The 23616-nt window shown below is 40.6% G+C and overlaps 1 protein-coding gene across 1 annotated transcript; it reads right to left on the reverse strand.

The window, feature by feature from the left end:
- Positions 1 to 853: 853 nt before the first annotated feature.
- On the reverse strand, positions 854 to 12536 carry LOC139444956 (uncharacterized). The gene is made up of 6 exons (XM_071225987.1): positions 12497 to 12536; positions 8216 to 8393; positions 7704 to 7918; positions 4903 to 5148; positions 4013 to 4762; positions 854 to 2405 (listed from the first exon to the last, which is right to left on the reverse strand). The coding sequence occupies exons 1-6, from the start codon at positions 12534 to 12536 to the stop codon at positions 2092 to 2094; spliced, it is 1743 nt and encodes a 580-aa protein (XP_071082088.1). The 3' UTR covers positions 854 to 2091.
- Positions 12537 to 23616: the final 11080 nt, after the last annotated feature.

Raw genomic sequence — 23616 nt, forward strand, 5'->3', positions numbered from 1 at the left:
ATGAACAAACAAATAAAACGTGATATTCATCGTCTGTTTTATCAAAACCTCACCGTTGACAGATTCTGTCTTCTCTTTGAAGTCTGCAATGTCTACCTGCTTCAAAAAGGAGATCGTGAGAGCTGCATCTTAATCGGGCTAACGCCATTCGGAATTTCTTTAAATCTCATTCAAACAAACAGTGCGCTCTATTAAAGTTTGATATCCGAATAGTGATTTATTTACTGGACAAAGGTAGATAAGTTAACCATGTTTGGAAGAACATGTCCTTTAAAGTCTGTGTGAAGTCCATAATCAATCGCTCTGGCATAGCTACATTTTGTTCGCCACATACAAAACCATACCCAGCTGAAATATTTAACTGTCTGACATACGGAGCCCAGTTAAGTAATTCGCAAAGGGTACATTCAGTGCCATAGATAACAGTTCTTCAAAATGTTTTCTGAAGCACGTTCTAACTGTAATGGTCAATTCTAATCAGTTATCAAAATAGGACACGTGTTGCAATTGTTTGTGCCACATGAAGAAACACTCCTTATATATGGGTTCGAAAGAAAACTGTCCTCCAACAATACAGAACATGACTTGAAATAGTACTTGCCTTCTATAGTTTCTATCAAGCAGTACTTAGAACTCGTCAATGGTTTTGCAATGTTATCCTAAACCTAAAAGGTACGTTGATCTGAGAGCGATCCAAGCAAGATAATCATAATTAGATAGAAATGTTACTACTTTTCGAGACAGTATTACCTAAAACACTTAGACATTTGACATCTGCAATAGTTCAACCCTACCAAAGATACAGTCACTGTTTAGCTACAACACATGCGGTACAGATACTAGGGAAGAGTGAGTGAGTGAGTGAGTATGGTTTTAGGCCGCTTTTAGCAATATTCGAGCAACATCACGGCGGGGAACACCAGAAATGGGCTTCACACATTGTACCCATGTCGGGAATCGAACCCGGGTCTTCGGCGTGACGAGCGAACGCTTTAACCACTAGGCTACCCCACCGCCCTACTAGGGAAGAAGCAACATTCGTTTTTCAAAACAATTGAAGACAACAATGCACATACATATGGCCCAGGTAAATGAGTGTAACTGTAGCTCCTACACACACTTTGGATGATAGATAACTAAATGATTAATTGAACTACAATCAGTGCAAGGCTGAGAACAACTGAAAGAACTGACCCTAACCTTGTGTCTTCTGTCCCTGAAAGGCGCGTGATGAATGTTGATCGACGAAGACGAGAAAGGTGACATGGGGGTTGTGTCCCGTTCAAGATTATTGCCCTTATATAGCGACTGATCCATCAAGGATACAGGATACATGTATTTCATAATTGCATGAGTTAATTGTGAATCATTGTCATGTGATGGTTAAAAACTGTCTGTAAAATACATTCTGAAATAGGTTACTTTGACAAAGAAAAGCAAATTATGTGTCGATACTGTGCGTGATGGAGAGAAAGAGGGTGATGGCATGGGTGAGGTATTGGCTGAGGATATGGGCGAGGTCGAGAATAAAACATGAAAAATGTCATTTATCCAAAATTGAACAAATTTGATAAATGTTGAAATTACGGGGCTTCAGTAAAGTGAACAAGGGGCTATATAAAATACCACTAGTCAGTTCGTCAAAAAGAGACGCTAAGTATTTCGAATATAAGTGCACCTTCAAGATAAACATTTGGATTTAAAAAAATTTAGACCTCAATATTTTAGCTTCCACACACGTCATGAAAGACGATGTTTAGTGCAGCAGACATTATGGAATTCCTATTTCTGTTTCCAACTGGTAACAACCTTTACCTTTCCCTGTCTTTACATCGCAATTGAAATAAAATTTGTTATAATAAGCATATATACAGCAAATGGCCGGGACCAAAACATGTTCGTTATATCCGTCAGTTCGTTATAGGCGTATTCGTTATAAACGTAGTTTATTGTATCCTGTTTAAAGCGTTTTTGATGTATGTGGCTTCATCTGTGACTGATAAATCCAAACTTGCCATTAGCAGACTTCTCTAACCTGTCGTTCCGTGCCTCCAGCACTGACACAGAACAAAGGACCAGGGACCTCACTCTTCAGGCAGTGTTGTCCCCGATCTGTAATTGGGGGTTAGATGTCTTGCTTGAGAAGAACTGACAGAGTCGCATTAGATCACTTAGGACGAAGAAACTGAGTGTGATGACGATGAAGATTATTCCCGAGTAGCCAATGGCCTGTGCTGAGGGTCTGCCGTCCGGCTCCGACTCCAGCTTCCTTCTGGTGGCTGACAGCTTGGACTTGTCTAACTTCAGGAGCAGGAGAATGGCCTCCATGATACTCTCCATCTCTGTCACATTTCTTGTCACAACGCACACCAAACACGGGCAGGTTTCGCTGTTCCCAGAAGAGTCTGAAAATATATGGTGCGGCGGTACAACAACCATGTTACAAGCCATATCATTCTTTATGATCAAATTTTAGAAAGAAGACCGGGGGATTTCTTATGATAAATATAACTGTTCGAAGTGACCACGGTATTATTTATTGGAACTTGCTGAATTTTATTGGTCGAAAGCACATGAACCCGGATAAGAGATTATCGTAAAGCCATAATGATGCAAGTACCAAATTAAACAGTAGCCCCGCAACAAATATCGCTGTAGTAATATACTCTTAGTAATATACTGAACCGGAAAAGAAACACAAGACAAGTTTTTGTTTGTGAAAAGAAATGTCTAAAAACGTAGAGAGACGCATTCATGAAACATTGTTCTCTATTTCCATCATTCATTTCGAGCACGTCGCGGGAACGAAGTCGTTTCGTCTCGTTTGACGTTTTTTGCTTGTGCAGCGCAAATCACATGCCAAAATGCGTGCATGTTCCTCCATGTTCAACCTCTATAAGCCACTGTTTAAAAACCCCACACCAAACATTTCACACTCGACTTTGAAAAAGGACAGGAAACATGGGAAACATTAACTGAACAGTGAGGCGTTGCCATGGGGATCCTTCAGGCCGTATCAACGCCAACTGTAGTGGCGAGACACTTTGGATGTCATGAGTCTACCACCACCAGATTGGTCGCACGGCAACCCCAGACAGTCAGTGTTCTGGACGGCCAATTGCAAGGGTCACTATTTCAGCGCAGGACCGTTACAGCCGGGTGACACATCTACGTGGCCGACAGCGACGAGCAACACTGCAACCATTAAAGGTCCATCCCAGGTCAGCAAACACAGGTTGTCGTCTTCTAAGAGCGTGGGGAGGCTACAGTTATCATCACAGGACCCTTCTACACGTGGTTCGTCAGCGTGTGACTGCTGTCGTGTACAGGGATGATGTTCTTCGTAATCACGTCAGACCTCTCTTCCTGGGTCAACCATAACACTAGCTCTTTCAGCAGGACAACGCTCGTCCCCACACAGCACGGGTCCCTCCTCAGAGTGAATAACATTCCAGGATGCCCTGGCCGTCTTTGTCACCAGACATGGCGCCAAATGAGTATGTCTGGGACGAGATTGTGAGACGCTTCGGGCTGCAAGGCAGCCATATACACTTCCGGAACTAGAAGCCTTTTAAGGGCGGGAATAGAACGGGATTTCTCAAGCCTTCTTCTTTAGACTTGTCGACTCAATGAGACGGCGGTGTGCGGCCTGTATCGCAGCTAACGGAGGCCACACGTGCTATTGATGGACATGACTGAGACTTGACATTTTTCTGTTCGGGGGGAGATGAGCTGTTTTCGGTGGATTTTTGCAATAAACACTGATGGTCAAGCAAGCAATGCACATTTGTTATCAAATGTTTTCTCTGTTATCATTTCTTAATATTGTCTACATATCTGATATGGCCATGACGTTATCAACATTTTATGTACACCTTGCGTTTCTTTTGCGGTTCAGTATATTATTTTCATTTGATGCTGATGAGATTTCATGACTGTTGTTGAAGAGTTGACGCTTCTGATGATGCACTGGATGTAGTTGTTACACTTTGTGTAGTGAAGGCTGCGGTACCTGTTGTTGTTGACGTCGACGCCAGTGCGGTGGTAACAGGTGGTGCTCCTGCAGGCGCGCTTGCTGGGTTAGTCGTGGTTTTCCCCATAGTGAGACTTGACGCAGCCGGAGTAACGCGATAAGCTTCCATAGTGATACTTGACGTGGTCGGGGTAGTGGGATTGGTTGCCATAGTGATACTTGACGTGGTCAGGATAGTGGGATTAGTTGCCATAGTGATACTTGACGTGGCCGGGGTAGTGGGATAAGTTGCCATAGTGATACTTGGCGTGGTCAGGATAGTGGGATTAGTTGCCATAGTGATGCTTGACGTGGCCAGGGTGTAGGGATTAGTTGCCATAGTGAGACTCGACGTGGCCAGGGTGTAGGGTTTAATTGCCAAAGTGATACTTGACGTGGCCGGAGTAGTGGGATTAGTTGCCATAGTGATACTTGACTTGGCCAGGATAGTGGGATAAGTTGCCATAGTGATACTTGACGTGGTCAGGGTAGTGGGATTAGTTGCCATAGTGATGCTAGACGTGGCCAGGGTGTAGAGATTAGTTGCCATAGTGATACTTGACGTGGCCAGGGTAGTGGGATTAGCTGTGGTAGTGAGACTTGACGTGGCCGGAGCAGTGGGATTAGTTGCCAGAGTGATACTTGTCGTTGGTGTGGAAGTAGCGGCAGATTGGGATGTATACAAGTCGCAGTCGATACTTGGTTTGGAATCAGAGTTGCTGAGGCTTGAGGACGAAATCACTGTTACAACTGTCGACAAAAACGAAAATACAGAAACTTTCCGCCCAATGGAACCGTTTCAACTGATAAACGTGACAGATTATTCTCTGGCGTTATATTTATTTGCTGGAAATGCGGAAGTAACAAAGTGAGCAATCATGTATACACACATGTAAAGCAGTCCCGCGTCTTTGCTGTCGCTGCCAATGACGGTTGTGTACATGCCCATGGGTCCGTGTCGAAATACAGCGTACAGGTGGGATTGTCGTAGCTGTACATCCAACATGCCAGCTTGTTCTGTAGGGTGTTACTGCACAAGTCTTCACATTCAGCCACATCCGCAACAGGAACGACAGAAGCTTCAGCATGACCGGGTCCTGTACACGTCCCACTGAAGTCTGTGTATGTACAGGGACCTAGAACCAACAAACACACAGGAGTACTAGTCGCTTCTTGCTGCTACCATCAGGAAAGACTTCAGTGTCATTCCTACAATATCAAAGAACTGTAAGAGGTAATCCTCCCCCCCCCCCCCCCCCCCCAAATAATATATTTTGTAAAAGAAGGAAACCGTTTACATGAAAATTTCAAAGCTAGGTTTTACTTATTTGATACCTCCGAAAAACCCTAAAATACTAGAAATGAGATCAATGAATACTACTTTACTGATTCATATGTTTGAATTGTTTGCTATCCTTAAGTATATACGGATCGAAATGAGGGAACACTTAGTTGTAGACACATTCTAAATGATATGATATCATGGGTTCCCAGCCTTATATCCAAAATACACATTTGAAATACTTGAAACAATACATATGAAACATTAGATTCTGATCTATGTTGAATTTATATACACGCTATTTCAAACAAGCTGACAGTAAAGCTTATTTCTCTATATTTTTCTTTGTTTCCTTATATACAAATTAATAAAACTCGATCTTTTCAACACATTGTAGCCTATCTGTCCTTTTGATGTTCCTTCAAGTATAAACAATCTTATTTTTAAAATATTTTGCTAATAGCTATTCACAAATGACCATTACAATACCTCTTACTTTTAAAATTGAGTAATTTAATTCGTGTTGTAGACAAAAACCATTTCTTTATACCACAGTTCTTTGTTAAACGACAAAAAAGGGTTACATTTCTGTAACCATGGACGCTGTGGCCATACGTTTATTGCTAAGTCCATGCTAAAGTATTATATTTTTCAGGACAGAGTCAGATAATTTAAAGGGCTACAACGTGTAAGTGTTAATGTAATGGGGTTACGACGTAAGTCAGTGTTAAGGTAAAGGGGTTACAACATAAGTCAGTGTTAAAGTAAAGGGGTTACGACGTAAGTCAGTGTTAAGTTAAAAGGGTTACGACGTAAGTCAGTGTTAATGTAAAGGGGTTAAGACGTAAGTCAGTGTTATTGTAATGAGGTTACGACGTAAGTCTGTGTTAATGTAAAGGGGTTACGACATAAGTCAGTGTTAATGTAAAGGGGTTACGACGTAAGTCAGTGTTAAGGTAAAGGGGTTAAAACATAAGTGAGTGTTAATGTAAAGGGGTTACGACGTAAGTCAGTGTAAGTGTAAAGGGGTTACGACGTAAGTCTGTGTTAATGTAAAGGGGTTACGACGTAAGTCAGTGTAAGTGTAAAGGGGTTACGACGTAAGTCAGTGTTAAGGTAAAGGGGTTTCGACGTAAGTCAGTGTTAATGTAAAGGGGTTAAGACGTAAGTCAGTGTTATTGTAATGAGGTTACGACGTAAGTCAGTGTAAATGTAAAGGGGTTACGACGTAAGTCAGTGTTAAGGTAAAGGGGTTACGACGTAAGTCAGTGTTATTGTAATGAGGTTACGACATAAGTCAGTGTTAATGTAATGGGGTTACGATGTAAGTCAGTGTTATTGTAATGAGGTTATGACGTAAGTCAGTGTTAATGTAAAGGGGTTATGACGTAAGTCAGTGTTAAGGTAAAGGGGTTACAACATAAGTCAGTTTTAAGTTAAAAGGGTTACGACATAAGTCAGTGTTAATGTAAAGGGGTTACGACGTAAGTCAGTGTTATTGTAATGAGGTTACGACGTAAGTCTGTGTTAATGTAAAGGGGTTACTATATAAGTCAGTGTTAATATAAAGAGGTTACGACGTAAGTGAGTGTTAATGTAAAGGGGTTACAACGTAAGTCAGTGTTAATGTAAAGGGTTACGACGTAAGTCAGTGTTAATGTAAAGGGTTACGACGTAAGTCAGTGTTATTGTAATGAGGTTACGACGTAAGTCAGTGTTTTATAATGAGGTTACGACGTAAGTCAGTGTTAATGTAAAGGGCTTACTACATAACTCAGTGTTAATGTAAAGAGGTTACGACGTAAGTCAGTGTTAATGTAAAGGGTTACGACGTAAGTCAGTGTTATTGTAATGAGGTTACGACGTAAGTCAGTGTTTATGTAAAGAGGCTACGACATAAATCACTGTTAATGTAAAGGGGTTTGACATAATTCAGAGTTAATATAAAGAGGTTACGACGTAAGTCGTTAAAGGGGTTACGATGTAAGTCAGTGTTATTGTAATGAGGCTACGGCATAAGTCAGTGTTAATGTAAAGGGGTTACATTTACGATGCCCGTAAAACAAAAGATTATTCGTGTTAGAGACTCGTGTCAATATCTAAGATCAATAGACCCAGGTAACGACAGTCATAACACTGACATTGCTTCAGAGTGCCGTTGTTCAAAACAACCCTAGCGCTACGACTGTTTTAAGTCTATGTTGAAGGGTATGAGAGTTAGTATCACCTTAGCGTTAAGATCGCTTTGTAGAACGGCACCGAGGACTACAAGGTTTCTTCATACTCAAATTGTTTGATAGGCATTACTTAGAAGTTGACGGATGACAAGATGCGACGACGAAGAGCGACGTTTCGGTATAGATCCTTATACCGTTGTCAAGCAATTGTGTCCATCTTCTTCATACTCACCTGTGTCTTTCTGGCATAGATACTGATAGATGCTGTGACATGTTTCGCTGAACCACTGTAATTTGTCCTTTTCAGCATACACACACAATTTCGTCGTATCATCTGTCGTGAAGTCCCCGAACGTAAATGATGAACCATTAACAGCCTCGCAGTGATCCCACCGGAAATCGGGTTCACGTTCCGCTCGGTTCAGTCCAATCCAGAAATGTCCAAACCTAGTGTCATAGATAAACAGACATATTGTACACAACCATTATCCTACTTTAATCCAAATATTCAGCTGACCCCATTTTCCGGACAAAAATGTCGTCTAGTTGCCCTCATGGCCTGATCGTAAATTCGAATAAGGCTCCCAGCCGACCTTTGTCTACGACCCCCCTGCAGTACCCAGTGCTACCCTTCATTCTAATTGCGTATGCCCTTCACATTCTAATTTAGTTATCAAGCAGAAACATAGCTAATAGATGTTTGCTCATCTCTATTCAAATGGCCAATCTAGTAAGAAGACATACATATCGTCTTTCCAATGATCGGTGTTTGAATAAGCCACAAGGGCATCCAAGGTCTGCTGATTGTCTATCTGAGCCAGGCGTCCTCCATTGTCCTCGCATATTGTCCTTGCTTCGTTCCATGTCCTAACGTCGCTATGGATGTAGTAAGATTTGCCCGTTAGGCTGTCACACTGGGCGCCTGCAATGGGAAGGACAGAGTTTTGTTTAACGCCACTTAGTATTTCAGTTATACAAGGGCGCGTGATTTGATATGGAAGGCTTAAGATGTTTACCACGTTGCTACAAGCCACGAGCACGGGCATGGTGCTGAGGAACCTTGAAACAAAACTGGGATTTGAACACACGTTTTGGTACACACATCTTAGCCTACTGGACCACCCGTGTCCCGTGCAGTGAGTAAGAAGTGGTGACGTTGTGTTGTATACATATATCATGTGATGTCTTAACAAGTAAATTCATGTGATTTGCATGAGATTTTCTGATTTCTCTTTGTTGCTCACCAGACTGAAAACCATGTTCAAAATATCCTGAAATGCCGCACAAGTGAAGTCAGTAGTGGAGTTCAACATATATGTTTATTTGGGATGTTTTGTATTTTAACCTTGTATTGGCCATGCCCCTGGAAATGCATGTTTTATCTCTGAGGGATGCATGTCCTAATAATGTCACTATATATTTTTCAAATTATGAATTTTTACAGACAATATTTGAATATCAACGCTGCCAGCAAATTTTGTGAAGTGACTGTTTTCGTTGAAATGTGACTGGATATCCAGGTGAGCTACGGTGCCATGGCACACTAGTTTTGCTTGATCTAGTTCATTTTGAACCAGACAAGTACATTATTTGTATCACAATTGCAAATACGTATTATAAGGTAAACGATGAACTGTTTCTTAAAACCTGAGAATGCTACGTTCCTGTGGTCTTCTATTGCTGTTTGGCGACTCTTTCAGGTGTTGAGTTGGTTTAACGTAGCATTCAAGATATATATATATATAACGCGCGTACGTGCGTGGCTACTTGTACTTTAGCAGGTTATATAGTGTCCGCCCACTTATATACCACGACGCAGTTTAACACGAATACTCCATTCAGGCACGGAACACTAAATCCGAGTCGACCAGTTCTTGTTTTATCATCTACCACAATTTAACGTCGTTTGGAATGACGCGACCGGGGATCGAACCACCGAACTTCCGCTCTCCGGGCAGACGCTCTATCTACTGGGCCACGAAGGCAATCGACTTCTTTAGAAGATAAGCTAATGAAGAGGTTTGGACACCGTTTTGATACCTATAGAACACGTTAGAAGCCGAATACGATAAAAACGTCTATAAAACGTCAAGTTGTGACATATATTTCCACGCTTGCTGTATAAAATGTAGAAACCGGAAGACGTCATTAAGCAACGTTAAGGACGTAATATCAGAATCTGAAATTGCAAAACGGGTGGGTTTTCGAAAGAAGTGCTTCCGAATAATTGATGCAACTGTATCTATCGCTTTAATATTGTAAATATTTGATACAACTGTATATATTACTTGTAAAATAATGTAAATAATTGATGCAACTAAATGTTTCGCTTCAATGATGTAAATAATTGATACAACTAAATGTTTCGCTTTAATGATGTAAATATTTGTTACAAATGAATGTTTCGCTTAAATGATGTATATATTTGATACAAATGAATGTTTCGTTTCAATGATGTAAATATTTGACACAAATGAATGTTTCGCTTAAATGATGTATATATTTGATACAAATGAATGTTTCGTTTCAATGATGTAAATATTTGATACAAATGAATGTTTCGCTTCAATGATGTAAATGTTTGATACAAATGAATGTTTCGTTTCAATGATGTAAATATTTGATAGAAATGAATGTTTCGCTTAAATGATGTAAATATTTGATACAAATGAATGTTTTGTTTCAATGATGTAAATATTTGATTCAACTAAATGTTTCGCTTCAATGATGTGAATATTTGATACAAATGAATGTTTCGATTTAAAGATGTAATTAATTGATACAAATGAATGTTTCTCTTCAATGATGTAAATATTTGATGCAAATAAATGTTTCGCTTCAATGATATAAATATTTGATGCAAATAAATGTTTCGCTTTCATGATGTAAATATTTGATGCAACTGAATGTTTCGCTTCAATGATGAAAGTATTTGATACAACTGAATTTTTCGCTTCAATGATGTAAATAATTGATACAAATGAATGTTCCGCTTCAATGATGTAAATATTTGATACAAATGAATGTTTCGCTTCAATGGTGTAAATATTTGATACAACTGAATGTTTTGTTTCAATGATGTAAATAATTGATACAAATGAATGTTTCGCTTCAATGATGTAAATATTTGATACAAATGAATGTTTCGCTTGAATGATGTAAATAATTGATACAAATGAATGTTTCGCTTCAATGATGTAAATATTTGATACAAATGAATGTTTCGCGTCAATGGTGTAAATATTTGATACAACTGAATGTTTTGTTTCAATGATGTAAATATTTGATGCAACTAAATGTTTCGCTTCAATGATGTAAATATTTGATACAAATGAGTGTTTCGCTTTAATGATGTAATTAATTGATACAAATGAATGTTTCACTTCAAAGATGTGAATATTTGATGCAACTAAATGTTTCGCTTCAATGATGTAAATATTTGATACAAATGAATGATTCGCTTCAATGATGTAAATATTTGATACAACTGAATGTTTCGCTTCATTGATGTAAATATTTGATACAAATGAATGTTTCGCTTCAATGATGTAAATATTTGATACAAATGAATGTTTCGCTTCAATGGTGTAAATATTTGATACAAATGAATGTTTCGTTTCAATGATGTAAATAATGTATACAACTGAATCTACAGTTTCAACTAGTTTGGGGTTTGAACTATCTGCAGAACCTTCAAGAAACAGAAGATGAATGACATGATGATGGTGAAATATGTTATTTAAAGAAGTTTTCTTAGAACAATAGAAACGGCAGCATTGTTGTCGAAGGTGACACAAGGTTAAATGGGGTTTAACGTAGCGTTTTAGATTTTGGCACTTACGCAGCGATGTGTGTGTCAAACCCAATCGGGCCGTCGGGTAGCCTTGTGGTTAAAGCGTTCGCTCGTCACGCCGAAGACACGGGTTCGATTCCCGACATGGGTACAATGTGTGAAGCCCATTTCTGGTGTCCCCTGCCGTGATATTGCTGGAATATTGCTAAAAGCAGCGTAAAACCATACTCACTCACTCACTCACTCCCAATCTCTGCTACTGCCCTTTGCGTTCATTGGGCAGGCCGATTGCCCGAGACCGATTGCCCAATGCACGCAGTGCGCAAACAATTATCTGCTCATTGCATGCACTGGACAATAGTTTTGAATGAAAAATAATTCTCCAGATAGTTTTCAAATAACTCGGTGAATAGACCCTTATAAAATAAATTTGCCCTTTTAACTTCTACACTCATTTAACTCATACACGACACTGTCCATTGCATGCATTGTGCAAACGGCCTGCCGAATGGGCAGTTGCACAGATTCGGTGTAACACATGCACACGTGTGTGTGTGTGTGTGTGTGTGTGTGTGTGTGTGTGTGTGTGTGTGTATGTGTGTGTGTGTGTGTGTGCTTGTACTAGTCCGGACTAATGCTGGGTTTAAAGTGCTAGCCCAATGAGTCCGAGCCGACCAGTCCTTGTATAGCACCAAACATTCCAGTGACTGACATCATGAGCGTCGATCTACGCAAATGAGATACGATGACATGTAACAGCCAAGTCAACGAGCCCGACAAAACCTAGGGACCTATTTTAACCCGGGTATTCAGTGCATGTTTATAGACATAATGCCATTAAGCACACTTCACATATGTTATTGCATATTATGAATACATAAAATATGTCTGAGCAATACACATTTATATGTCTGTTTTTTGTTTCTTGTTTAACGCCGCACTCAGCAATATTCCAGCTATATACGGCGGTCTGTAAATAATCGAGTCTGGACCTGACAATCCATGAGCATCGATCCACGCAATTGGGATACGATGACATGCATCAACCAAGTCAGCGAGCCTGACCACCCGCTCCGATCCCGTTAGGTGCCTCTCACGACAAGCATAGTCGCCTTTTACGGCAAGCATGGGTTGCTGAAGACCTATTACTGCCCGGATCTTCACGGGTCACATTTACATATGGAACTGTTTGTACTTATACTGTAAAAATCACTTTGTTTCAAATTACTCACATGCAACAGCTGAGATGAACAGGACTATTAGTGTTTGCATAATCTGCAAAATAACGTATAAGTTTCTTGAATATACGATACACGAATGAAAATATCTAAGAATTAAACCACGCTTCATATGTGTCCACAGACCTTTACTCTACAGGTTCATTCCCGTATGAACCCACACAAAGGGACTGTCAATTCTTACATGAATCTAATTGCAACACAGATAACATTATACAAATTTGCAATAAATAAACAGAACACTCTTTTTAAACTTTTTAAACTGAAAGTTTTATACACTGCTCCGTTTCATAAACTGCAGTTCCCCCCGAATTAACAAAAACACACAACGTCAACGTCAGAGAACACCTAGCCCCGACCATCCGACGACATACACCCCAGCGGGCTCAGAGTGAGTGAGTGTGTGTGTTGTGTTTAACGCCGCTTTTAACAGTATTCCAGTTATATCACGGCGCGTCAGCTTAATGTGGGAGGAAAGCCCGAAGTGATGCAGGTCTCAGACGTTTACCACTTCGGTGAAACCCACGAGCACGGGTATGGTGCTGACAAACCTAGAAACATAATCGGGGCGAACCGGGATTCGAACCCACAATCAAAGGTTTCTGGCGTGCCCAAGGGACGCAACTCTGCACAGCGAATCGCGGCGCCATAGACGAATGGGCCACCCGTGCCCCCTCAGCGGGCTCAGAAGGCAAACCAGCAGGGGGAAACAACTGGCTCTATAATCAAATGAATATATTTTCTCACTGACAGTGGTAGCAAAATAACAACACATCTGGAATATGTCAGACGCATAAATAATAAATGGATGATAATTCATGTTGGTGTTCGCGTGGATTCAGACCTGGAGATCTCGAAGGCCAGGGCAAGGCATTGATGTTGACATTATGGAGGTAGTCTACCATGGCACGAGCTGTGTGCGGTGGGACGTTGAACTGTTTAAACAGCTCCCTCTGACGGTCAATGATTGGAAGAAGGTGAGGTTGAAGTATTTGATTCATGTAGCGATTTGCTGTCAAATTTCCCTGAACCACAACCAAATCAGGTTTCGTGGTGTAGGATATGGCCCCCCAGACCATGACACTACCGCCACCGAAATTGTCGAATTCACGTACACAATGTGGGACGATAAACACGTTGTCTTCCATTTCGCCGGTGAAGATGAAATCGTGATTCTTCGATAAACCACACTCGTCTCAAATTCAAAGGCAAGCGTCGCTGTCGATGATCTGTTGCAAAACAGTGACGATAACCGAAGATGGTTCCTGGCAGTCTGGTCCGATATCCTCCTCAAACCAGGGATGCGTCCTGCAGTCTTCGTAGCTGTGGCATTGCGATGACGTAGGTGGAACAGTCGAATGTCGCGATCCTGTGCAGGGGTGGTTACTCTTGGTCGGCCGGTTCTCGGACGGTCTGGAGTGGAATTAATCTGTTTATCGATCACAAAGGCGGCAAATGGTGCTGTGGTAGACGTTGAAATGGCGTGCAACAGAAGGCTGCGATTCCCCTCTTTGGATACGTAATATGGCGATGTTCCGATCGGCAGCGCTGAGTCTCGGTATTTCCGAACTTGAAAAATGTTGAGAACTGAATCACAAATTATTGGCTTATGCTTGCCTCTTTGTAGCCACTACCACAAGTTACGAATGCCACAACCTGCACGTGCATTTTGCTTTAGTGTTTTCCTTCATGACATTTTTGAACAAGTGTGAAAACAATGCCGTTTAAGACATTGCCGATCGACAATGGCTGAGTGTTAACGCACCGTTTGTCGAATATCAGGCCACCAACATTTTCCAATAACACCTATTCAATTTATACACTGGATTTTTTTGTAGTCAGGTTCAGTGAACTACATACTACCCGTGCGTTTCTTTTTTGAACAGCGTACGTATGGAGACAATTCTCAGGAGGTTTGGAAGCATTTAAGTTCAGAGGAGTAAGGATTTGATTATATACACAACGTCAGTTCCGCATTTCAAAAGGAGTCCGTTAATCTTGGGGTGTATGGATTTAGTGTTTATTGTCAAAGGAAACGTTCAAACATATGATTTAAACATATCTTTATTTCGACTTGAAATTGGGATTTGTAAAACAAGACAACATTTATTTTAATACCTTCCCTGTATAAAAGTCAAGGTGTATATAATTACACATGTTCCTTGGTGATCAGTTATGAAGTACAACAGTGTCCAGTTTGATGGTCAGAATGATCCAATTATACGTAGTGATTATACATAACATTAGTTACTACAAAAGGTGCACAAGATTCCGGTATATATTATATGTGAGTAATATATGTAAAGTACTGTAATAATATCATATTCTTTTGTGTAATATAGTAAATTGCTTTTAATTTGATCATAGTTGCAACAACCAAAGAAGTAGTGTTGCGGGGCTAGAAGGACAAACTGGGCTATCAGTTATGAATCTGTCGAATTAATATCCGTTTAGGTCACTACAACCGAGTTTGAGGCGGCAGTGGATAATTTGACAGAATCTGGTTCCCAAATTTGTATTACAAAAATGTTTTTGATTGTAAGTGCATGATAATCCATTTCGAAATTCCATTTCCATTTCGAGCCTGCAACTTTTTTTTTTATCAGGTAGGTTATTTAATAATAGAGTTTTTAAGGCTGTAAACACCGCGAGCGTTAACTGGGTCAGGGATAAGTTTGCAGAAACAAGCTGGTGCTAAATTATTTACCATTTGTAGGATAAAGATTGATTCTTGCGCCTTAGCGATAACGATTTTTGATTTGTTAAGGTATACATTTTTTTCTATGGCTTGTGCCCTGTGTTGAACCACACAGTTGGTTCTTAGAGCATCTAGGTTGAATCTGTCCAGCATCACTTCTTGATCTTATAAATTATTCCAAAGTATACGACGGAAATCGAATATTGGTAAGATGAATGATTTGTACATAAGTTCAAGACTTTTCCTGCAGGGGGTATTTTTAAACTCTTAAAACAGTTTATCTGACTTTAAATACAGTAGTATCTACATGAAAATGCCGGGGGGTATCACGCTGGAGAACTACGCCTTAATGTTTATGTATTTCAACTTCTTTTATAGTGATTCCATCCATTTCGAGATTTGGTCTTTTTAGTGGTACAGTTTAACTTTAGAAGGAGATACTTTCAGTTTTCTCGGGGTTAAACTTCACCCACCACATTTTCGCCCAGTTGGAGATTGCAATCAGATCATTGTTTAAAGCTGAAGCTGCGGTGGCTGGGTTTTCACAACGATGTAGAAAGATCGTCAGCAACAAGTTTTATATTACTATTTACACGATTAACTAAATCATTGATGTAAATCAAGAACAACAGCGGGCCAAGTGCAGACACTTTCGGTACTTAAGCCAGTACAAAGTTAAATTTGGATTTATATCCTTTAATAATCTTTGTTTCTTTGTCCATTACAAAACCTTCAAACTATTTTAATAATGTTCCTTTAATATCACAAGTATTTAGCATGTTTACTTATCCACGGTGCCAGACCTTATGAAAACCTTTACTTCGATCACAACAAACAAACCTTTACTTCGATCACAAATTTCCTTTCCATCATCAACAGTTTTAAAAATAAAGTCATACAAATAGGTCAATGGTAAGTCTTCGGCAACCCATACTTGCCGTTAAAGGCGAATAAGCTTGTCAAGAGGCGACTAACGGGATCGGGTGGTCAGGCTCGTTGACTTGGTTGATGCATGTCATCGATCCCAATTGCGTGGATCGATGCTTATGATATCAATCACTGGATTGTCTGGTCCTGACTCGATTATATACAGACCGCAGTCATAAGGCTGGAATATTGCTGAGTGAGACGTTAAACAACAAACAAACAAACACAGTCTGTGATTTGCAGACTTTGGAACAGGTTTCTGCAGGCACAAAATGTTAATGGTCGGACCGTCACAGGGCGCCCTAGGTCAATAACACAATTCCAGGATCGAATAAACAGCCAGTCGTATCGATATTCACTTGTGCCAGGCCACCGGCTGAATGTTACTGACCAGACATCACCTGCATCCTCGGCGACCACGTGTTGTACCACCGATAAGACATCGACACATCATAGCCAGACGCCAATAATTGGAGCGTGGAAGCAGATAGTGTCGTGGGTAGGACAATGTCCATGGGAGTGTCACTGGACAGTGCTACAGAGACAACATACGTACCGTCCTTGTCCAGGTTTTGTCTTTCAAGACGATAATACTCTTGTCATCGTACTTAACTGATCATCTCCAGCAGAAAAAAAACACCCCAGAAAGCAATGGCAAGTCTTGAGACCCGACCTTTCAGTAAGGAGCACGTCTGGGACATGATCGAGAGATGTGTACGCCGACGTCAAAGGCAACCCGCTACGTGAGCCGAAGAACCAGGTCGCCCAAAGCGATCTTTGCGCTTAGACTCCCATACTTACAACAATCGTAGCGCTAAAATCGCTTTGTGCAAGTGGGCCCAAGTGCTGCAAGAGGGGTGGATAAAACTCTCTCAAATTGTCATTGGGAGATTGACTCGAACCGCCCGTATAAACGAATGTTTGACCAATCGCGTGGACATGATTGGTTGGTTGGTTGGTTTTTGTTTAACGCCGCACTCAGCAATAGCACCAAACATTCCAGTGACTGACATCATGAGCGTCGATCTACGCAAATGAGATACGATGACATGTAACAGCCAAGTCAGCGAGCCCGACAAAACCCGATCCCGTTAGCCGCCTCTTCTGACAAGCATGGGGGTTGCTGGGGACCTATTTTAACCCGGGTATTCAGTGCATGTTTATAGACATAATGCCATTAAGCACACTTCACAGATGTTATTGCATATTATGAATACATAAAATATGTCTGAGCAATACACATTTATATGTCTGTTTTTTGTTTCTTGTTTAACGCCGCACTCAGTAATATTCCAGCTATATGACGTCGGTCTGTAAATAATCGAGTCTGGGCCAGACAATCCAGTGATTGATATCGTGAGCATCGATCCACGCAATTGGGATCGATGACATGCACATGCGATGCCTCATTTGTTTTTCTGTAATCAACTCTTATTTTCGAATACCCCTACTTTAAACGAAATACATGTCTTCGATACTTACAAATGATGCGTTTGGGTGAATCGTTCTTGTATTAAGCACAACATCTATGCCTACTAAAATACTTCACAAAGGCACACCTGATTAAGTGAATGAGTGAGTGAGTATGGTTTAACGTCGCTTTTAGCAATATTCCAGCAATATAACGACGGGGACACCAGAAATGGGCGTCATACATTGTACCCATGTCTGGAATCGAACCCAGGTGTTCGGCGTGACGAGTGAATGCTATAACCACTAGGCTACCACCACCCCCACCCCCATTTGATTAAATATCATGTGACGGTAAAAAGGTCTGAAATGACTAAGGAGATGTAACACGTTTCCTCCACGTATTTCTGTACACGTTCTAATGGTTACAAAAATAGAAGGATCCGATAATGGTTGAGGAACGCTAAACAGATGGAGGAGTGTCATTTCACAGAATTTATTCCTCATAACCAATACAAATAACCGCAGACCATCCATCACATGAAAGAGTGTTTTGGAAAAATACCACACGAGCAGGAACTACCAACGTAGCATTGCCTTCAGGCGTAGATTTATAACACGAGGGCACTATTATTATCGCTTGGTTTATGGATTTTCTTCTCAGAAAATAAAACGCAGTCGGTGGTATAAAAACATCAATTTATATTCTCTTTTGTGAAACGAGATGGTCGGTAGGTATTGAAAAACATATTGTGTACCAATACTGACTGAACAGAAATCGGTGTTGACACTTCAGAGGCGATCCCATCATGCCTCCCACCGGAAGTACCACACTTGCTACACACGACATCAGATAGGCTAGATCAGCATGCAGTATGAGATGAAGGGCACCTCCAATGAGTTTCCGAAATTTAAATGTCAGTGTGGATTTCCCCGGGCAACCGATAGAGACTTAAAAAGAGAAGCACTTTCTTGTGTATAGTGCGTACTCCCCCACCTACCCCGTGTAGAGGGAGAAGGCATTACACAGTAAACTACGGTTACAACGAACTAAAAAAGACCATTCATTTTAGTTCGTAATAACCATAGTTCGTTTTAAGCGTATATACAGCATATATACAACAAATACCCGGGACTAAAAAATGAGTTCGTTCTAAGTGTTCGTTATGAACGTAGTTTACTGTATTCGACTACAATGTGTTTTGATGTGTGTTTTCCCACAAGTCAACTTAATCCTGTTATTACAATATATGGTTATAAAGAGTGTTCATTGGATACCAAGAATTATTTTTGTAATCTATTTTATGAATTTTATTCAAAGTATGAACTGATCGGCAGATCGCACCAGCTCACTGTTATGCAAGATGATCCACGCTCAGATTACCGCTATTGACGCCTTGAAACAAACCTTAGTTGAGAGAGGATGGATACATATATAACACATACCATACCCTGCCTCGTTAAAAGTAATATTTGTTGTAGCTTCACAATTATATGTCAACATATCGTTTTCGCGATCGAAAGTCCGTAGACCGTAGAACGTTTACGTAGACCATTGTGGAACCATGGATGTTTTTGTTTGTTTGTTGTGTAACGCCGCACTTAGCAATATTGCAGCTATATGACGGTGGTCTGTAAATAATCAAATCTGGACCAGACAATCCAGTGATTGACATCATAAGCATCGATCCACGCAATTGGGATACGATGAAAAACATCAACTAAGTCAGCGAGTCCGACCACCCGATCAGCAAGGAGGGGATAACTACTTCTTGTCTGAACGTCAAGTGATACGTTAATATCATTTTAAACATACCTGGTAAAATCTACAACTATCATAACACGATATAAGAATATAATTACTTGTAAAATAATAATTTCAGAAACAATTTCTTCCGATCATTGCATCAAAATTCTTTAAAATCATCTTGTTAATTATTTCTTAACGGAATCACTGGTAGATCTGGGAGGAAATGTATGTCAACCTGATCGCTATTTCTGGCTTTGTCTTCGAGAAGAAAACACGCCAATCGTAATCTAAGCATATAAAACAATAGATAGCAGAACCATCACCTGAAGCATGCTTTGTGCACGTTGTATGGGTTGTGGAGTTTTGCTGTTGTCAGGACTATAATGGAAACAGTTTGTGATATATTTTATTGCTAAATGGGATTTTCAGACTCAGTGTTCATAAACGAACTTTTCATTGAAAATAATATTTATACTTCATTGAAGATTATGGTCGGCGGATCCATAACTAATCAAAGCATTTCATCTGTACAAATATTAATAAATTACATTGTTGATGCCAAATGTTTTTTTGTTATGTTAAGGGAAACAGAGCAGATGGCTGCAATTTATCTGATTATATTAATAATGCACGCTGTGCTTATGTGCTGATTGTGGTTTGTTGTACAATACTGATTCTCACAGAAAATATCACATTGGTGAGATCTCCCCTCTTTCCTGGTAAATTAAAACTCCATATACGTGTCGTGAAAGGCGTCTATGCTTGAAGGAGGCGACTAACGGGATCGGGTGGTCAGGCTCACTGACTTGGTTGATGCATTTCATCGTATCCCAATTGCGTGGATCGATGCTCATGATGTCAATCACTGGATTGTCTGGTTCAGACTCGATTATTTACAGACCGCCGTCATATAGCTGGATTATTGCTAAGTGCGGCGTTAAACAACAAGCACACAAAACAAAACAAAACATCTGATGATCGGTTCGAACGGCAACCTCGTCATTCCTCCACATCAATCTTCATCAACATCACGGCGAGGTGCATCTTCAAGACATCATTAGCACCTGTCGGCACTTTGTAGCATCGCATCTAATGACTTGAACTCTCTTTGTGTTGTGAATTTGAGAAGGAAGTTTATGTAGGAATATGAAAAGGGTTTTGTCACTTTCAATTTAATGTTATATCTGTTTACAACAGAAATCAAATGGCCAATGATTAAGGCCAGTGACAATGTCCAATTTACGTAACGTCTTGATCAAATCCAAATGTTGACACTGGCACTAATTTTTATCTTAATTTGACTTGACCTACTTCACTTGAGAAAATCAAATTCAAGTAATAATGTATTATCTAAAACCAATAATGGAAGCATTTTGTTACATATGTTAACTTTGCATACATTTTGCAGTCTCAGAAAAAAACAAAGTTCAATTCTGTCAAACCTTTTACTTTTCAACTTTGTACACCACTACCCGACACGACAAATTTATTTTTGTTTGTTTGTTGTTTAACGCCGCATTCAGCAATATTCCAGCTAAGTGATTTTGGGAATGCGGCACTGCCACCTAAACCAGACTCATACCCTAACAATGCGACTACAGAGGTATTTTCTTTAAGCAAATTATGCGATGCGATCCAATGATCGCCATGGATCAAGATGCACATCGAGGAAACAATTTATTCTTAATCTGCAACCAGTTCTTTGGTTTTGGCACGGAATACTAGGTGCGCTTTTTGTCTCCCCTGTCCTAGGAACTTTTATTCTCTTCACTTATGCCACTGGTCTTACCAGAATTTGACCGAATCTCCTGCTTCGTTGCGTTGTATTTGGTGAGTTCTGACAACACTAAACGAAACTCCTCCTGGGATATCTTGCAATCAGCCAGTGCTGTTGAAATATGATCCTAAATGGTATTCAACTTTGCTTTCTTTTGCAACTTACCAGAAATAAATTTAAGAGCTTAGCTGCCAGTCCAGAGATTCCGGCTGCTACTTCCATGCCAAGTACGATAGGCGTGGCGATTATGGTTGATAATAAACCAACACCAAGTCCCATGCTGGCCGTTACAAGTGCAGTGTCAACACCGTCGAGAGCATTCACAGCTCTGCGGTACTTTTTACATAATCCAAGTCTCGAGTCCCTCTCCATCTCTATGCGATGTTTTATGTTGCTTATTTGATCCATCAACAGTATCCATGACTGCGCAAAAGAAGTTTACAGCGATTGTAGAGGATGCTATTTCATCACCCGTTGACCTACCTTCGGCTATCAGGCGATACCAAGATGTACTGCAGTATGCTGAATCTAAAGTAGACTATGTTTTTGGAATAGGTCTGTACATGTCACCGAGTAAGGCTTGGTCAAGTGGTAGGTTGCTACCGATAAACATGAGGTTTCAATTCAGATCTTAACACTGCATTAATAACGCAACCAAACACAGGCGAAACAGTAACAGTCAAGCCACAGTCATCTACTGCAAATAAACCAAAAAACAGAAGTGCAACAGCCACATGTGTCTCCAGATCAACAACATATTGATAACAAAACAGCGCTCATAGTAGAGGGAGTCACTGCGGGTTTATTCATGATTTAGCAGCTACATACAACAGCCCGACAATTGCTACAATTACTGCCCACAACTTTCGACTAGGCCAAGTGGTGGTCTTGGCAAATAAATTCAAGAGCCAGAATACAATACTCCCGATTATACCATGAAGTGCAGACGCGGCTTTACCAGCTAGCTTTGCTAGTGCTTCTCCTAATGCCTTTAATTGCTTTTTTATCCACACTTTTACACCATCCTTATCGATAGGCGGTGTGCCACAACCTGTACCACCAACTCCAGTTAATGTGTGAGCCAAGGTTGAAATAAATCCCAATGCGGTTAAAATACTGGTAATGGTTATCCCCTGTTCTCTGAACAGTGTTTTAATTTTCTTCTGCCAGTGTAGCATCATCATTGACGACTTGATCAATAGTTTCTCGAATTTGACTGATTTGAGAGCGAAGTGCTTCTCTATTAGTAGAAGCTGCTTCCAAGTGAGCTGATCTTTCGTCTTCTAAGTTATGCAATCTTTCTGCAACATGGTGTCTACTGAATTCATCATCTGCCTGTGTAAGTTTTGTTTTCTCATAAGCAATATGCTTGTCAAGTTCATCTAGCTTGGCTATATTATTGATGAGTGATCCTCGCTGATGTTGCAAGACAATTTAACGTCCACAGAAACACCATTTGATATTTAAGGCAACGTTGGCAACAGACGAATGCAGTCAGAGACCATCCTCGGACTGGCAGGCCACGCGTAACCAATAATAAAAAATACAACTGTATTTGAACAACACATCTACGAAATCGTTTACAGCCAGCAACAGTGACTGCAAGAAGCATCCCTGGCCATCGACGAATGTCTTCACAAACCGTACGTTGCCGTCTCAGATGTCCAGGGATTGGAGAAGACTCGCCAGACGTCCCATTTTGACAGGAAACCACCGTCAATCACGTCTACGCTGGACGGCCATGCAGTGGGGACAAGTTCTATTCACTGGCGAGTCTGTTTTTAACCTCAGCCACAGCGATGGACGGATTCGAGTGTACTGATGTTGAGGTGAACGTTACGTCAATCATTGTGTCATGGAAGAAGATCGGTTCGGGGGCGGCAGCATTATGGTATGGGGTGGGATTACAGCAAGGCAGAGGACCCCTTTGATAGTGGTAGAGGGAAATCTCAATGGACAGCGCTACCCCGACGGGATCATCGTCCCTGTTGTTCTACCGTTTTTGCATCGTCATAACCTTTCAACATGACAAGCCCCGGCCTCATATTGCTCGACTTGTTCAGGATTCTCTTCAACAAAACAACGTGAATGTCATCACCTGGCCGGATCTCTCACCAATCGAGGACATGTGGGATGAGATGGATCGGCGCCTTCGACATCAACCATGTGTTCCACAGACACTCATGGAACTTCGAAACATGCTCCAGCAGATATGGACAGCTATCCCACAGGACTTTGTGTGACGCCTGGTCCATTCCATGAGACGAAGATGTGTTGCATGCATCGCAACCAGAGGTGGACACACACGCTATTGATTTGTAAATTGATATTTTGGCATGTTCATGTTTTTTTTTATGAAATCACACATTTTCTGAAATCAGTATGGCAAATTAAACCATTTGAACACTTACAGGAGTCTTTTATCTGTTGCAAACCGAAATTGTTTCAGATGTGGTAAAAAAGATAACTTTGCATTAAATCTTATTCAATGTCACAGGAATTTTTGTTGTTCAGTATATATATTCCGCTTGACTTTTAATAACTAGATAGTC

Source organism: Haliotis cracherodii, unplaced genomic scaffold (assembly GCF_022045235.1).
Source record: "Haliotis cracherodii isolate W230 unplaced genomic scaffold, xgHalCrac1.p SCAF_10, whole genome shotgun sequence".
Taxonomy (NCBI): domain Eukaryota; kingdom Metazoa; phylum Mollusca; class Gastropoda; order Lepetellida; family Haliotidae; genus Haliotis; species Haliotis cracherodii.

Coding starts and splice junctions, on each gene's coding strand:
- LOC139444956 (XM_071225987.1), bottom strand. CDS start 12,536: ATGCAAACACTAATAGTCCTGTTCATCTCAGCTGTTGCAT. Junction 4,763..4,902: donor GACGCGGGACTGCTTTACAT/GTGTGTATACAT, acceptor TTTTGTCGACAG/TTGTAACAGTGATTTCGTCC. Junction 2,406..4,012: donor GTCGACGTCAACAACAACAG/GTACCGCAGCCT, acceptor ATATATTTTCAG/ACTCTTCTGGGAACAGCGAA.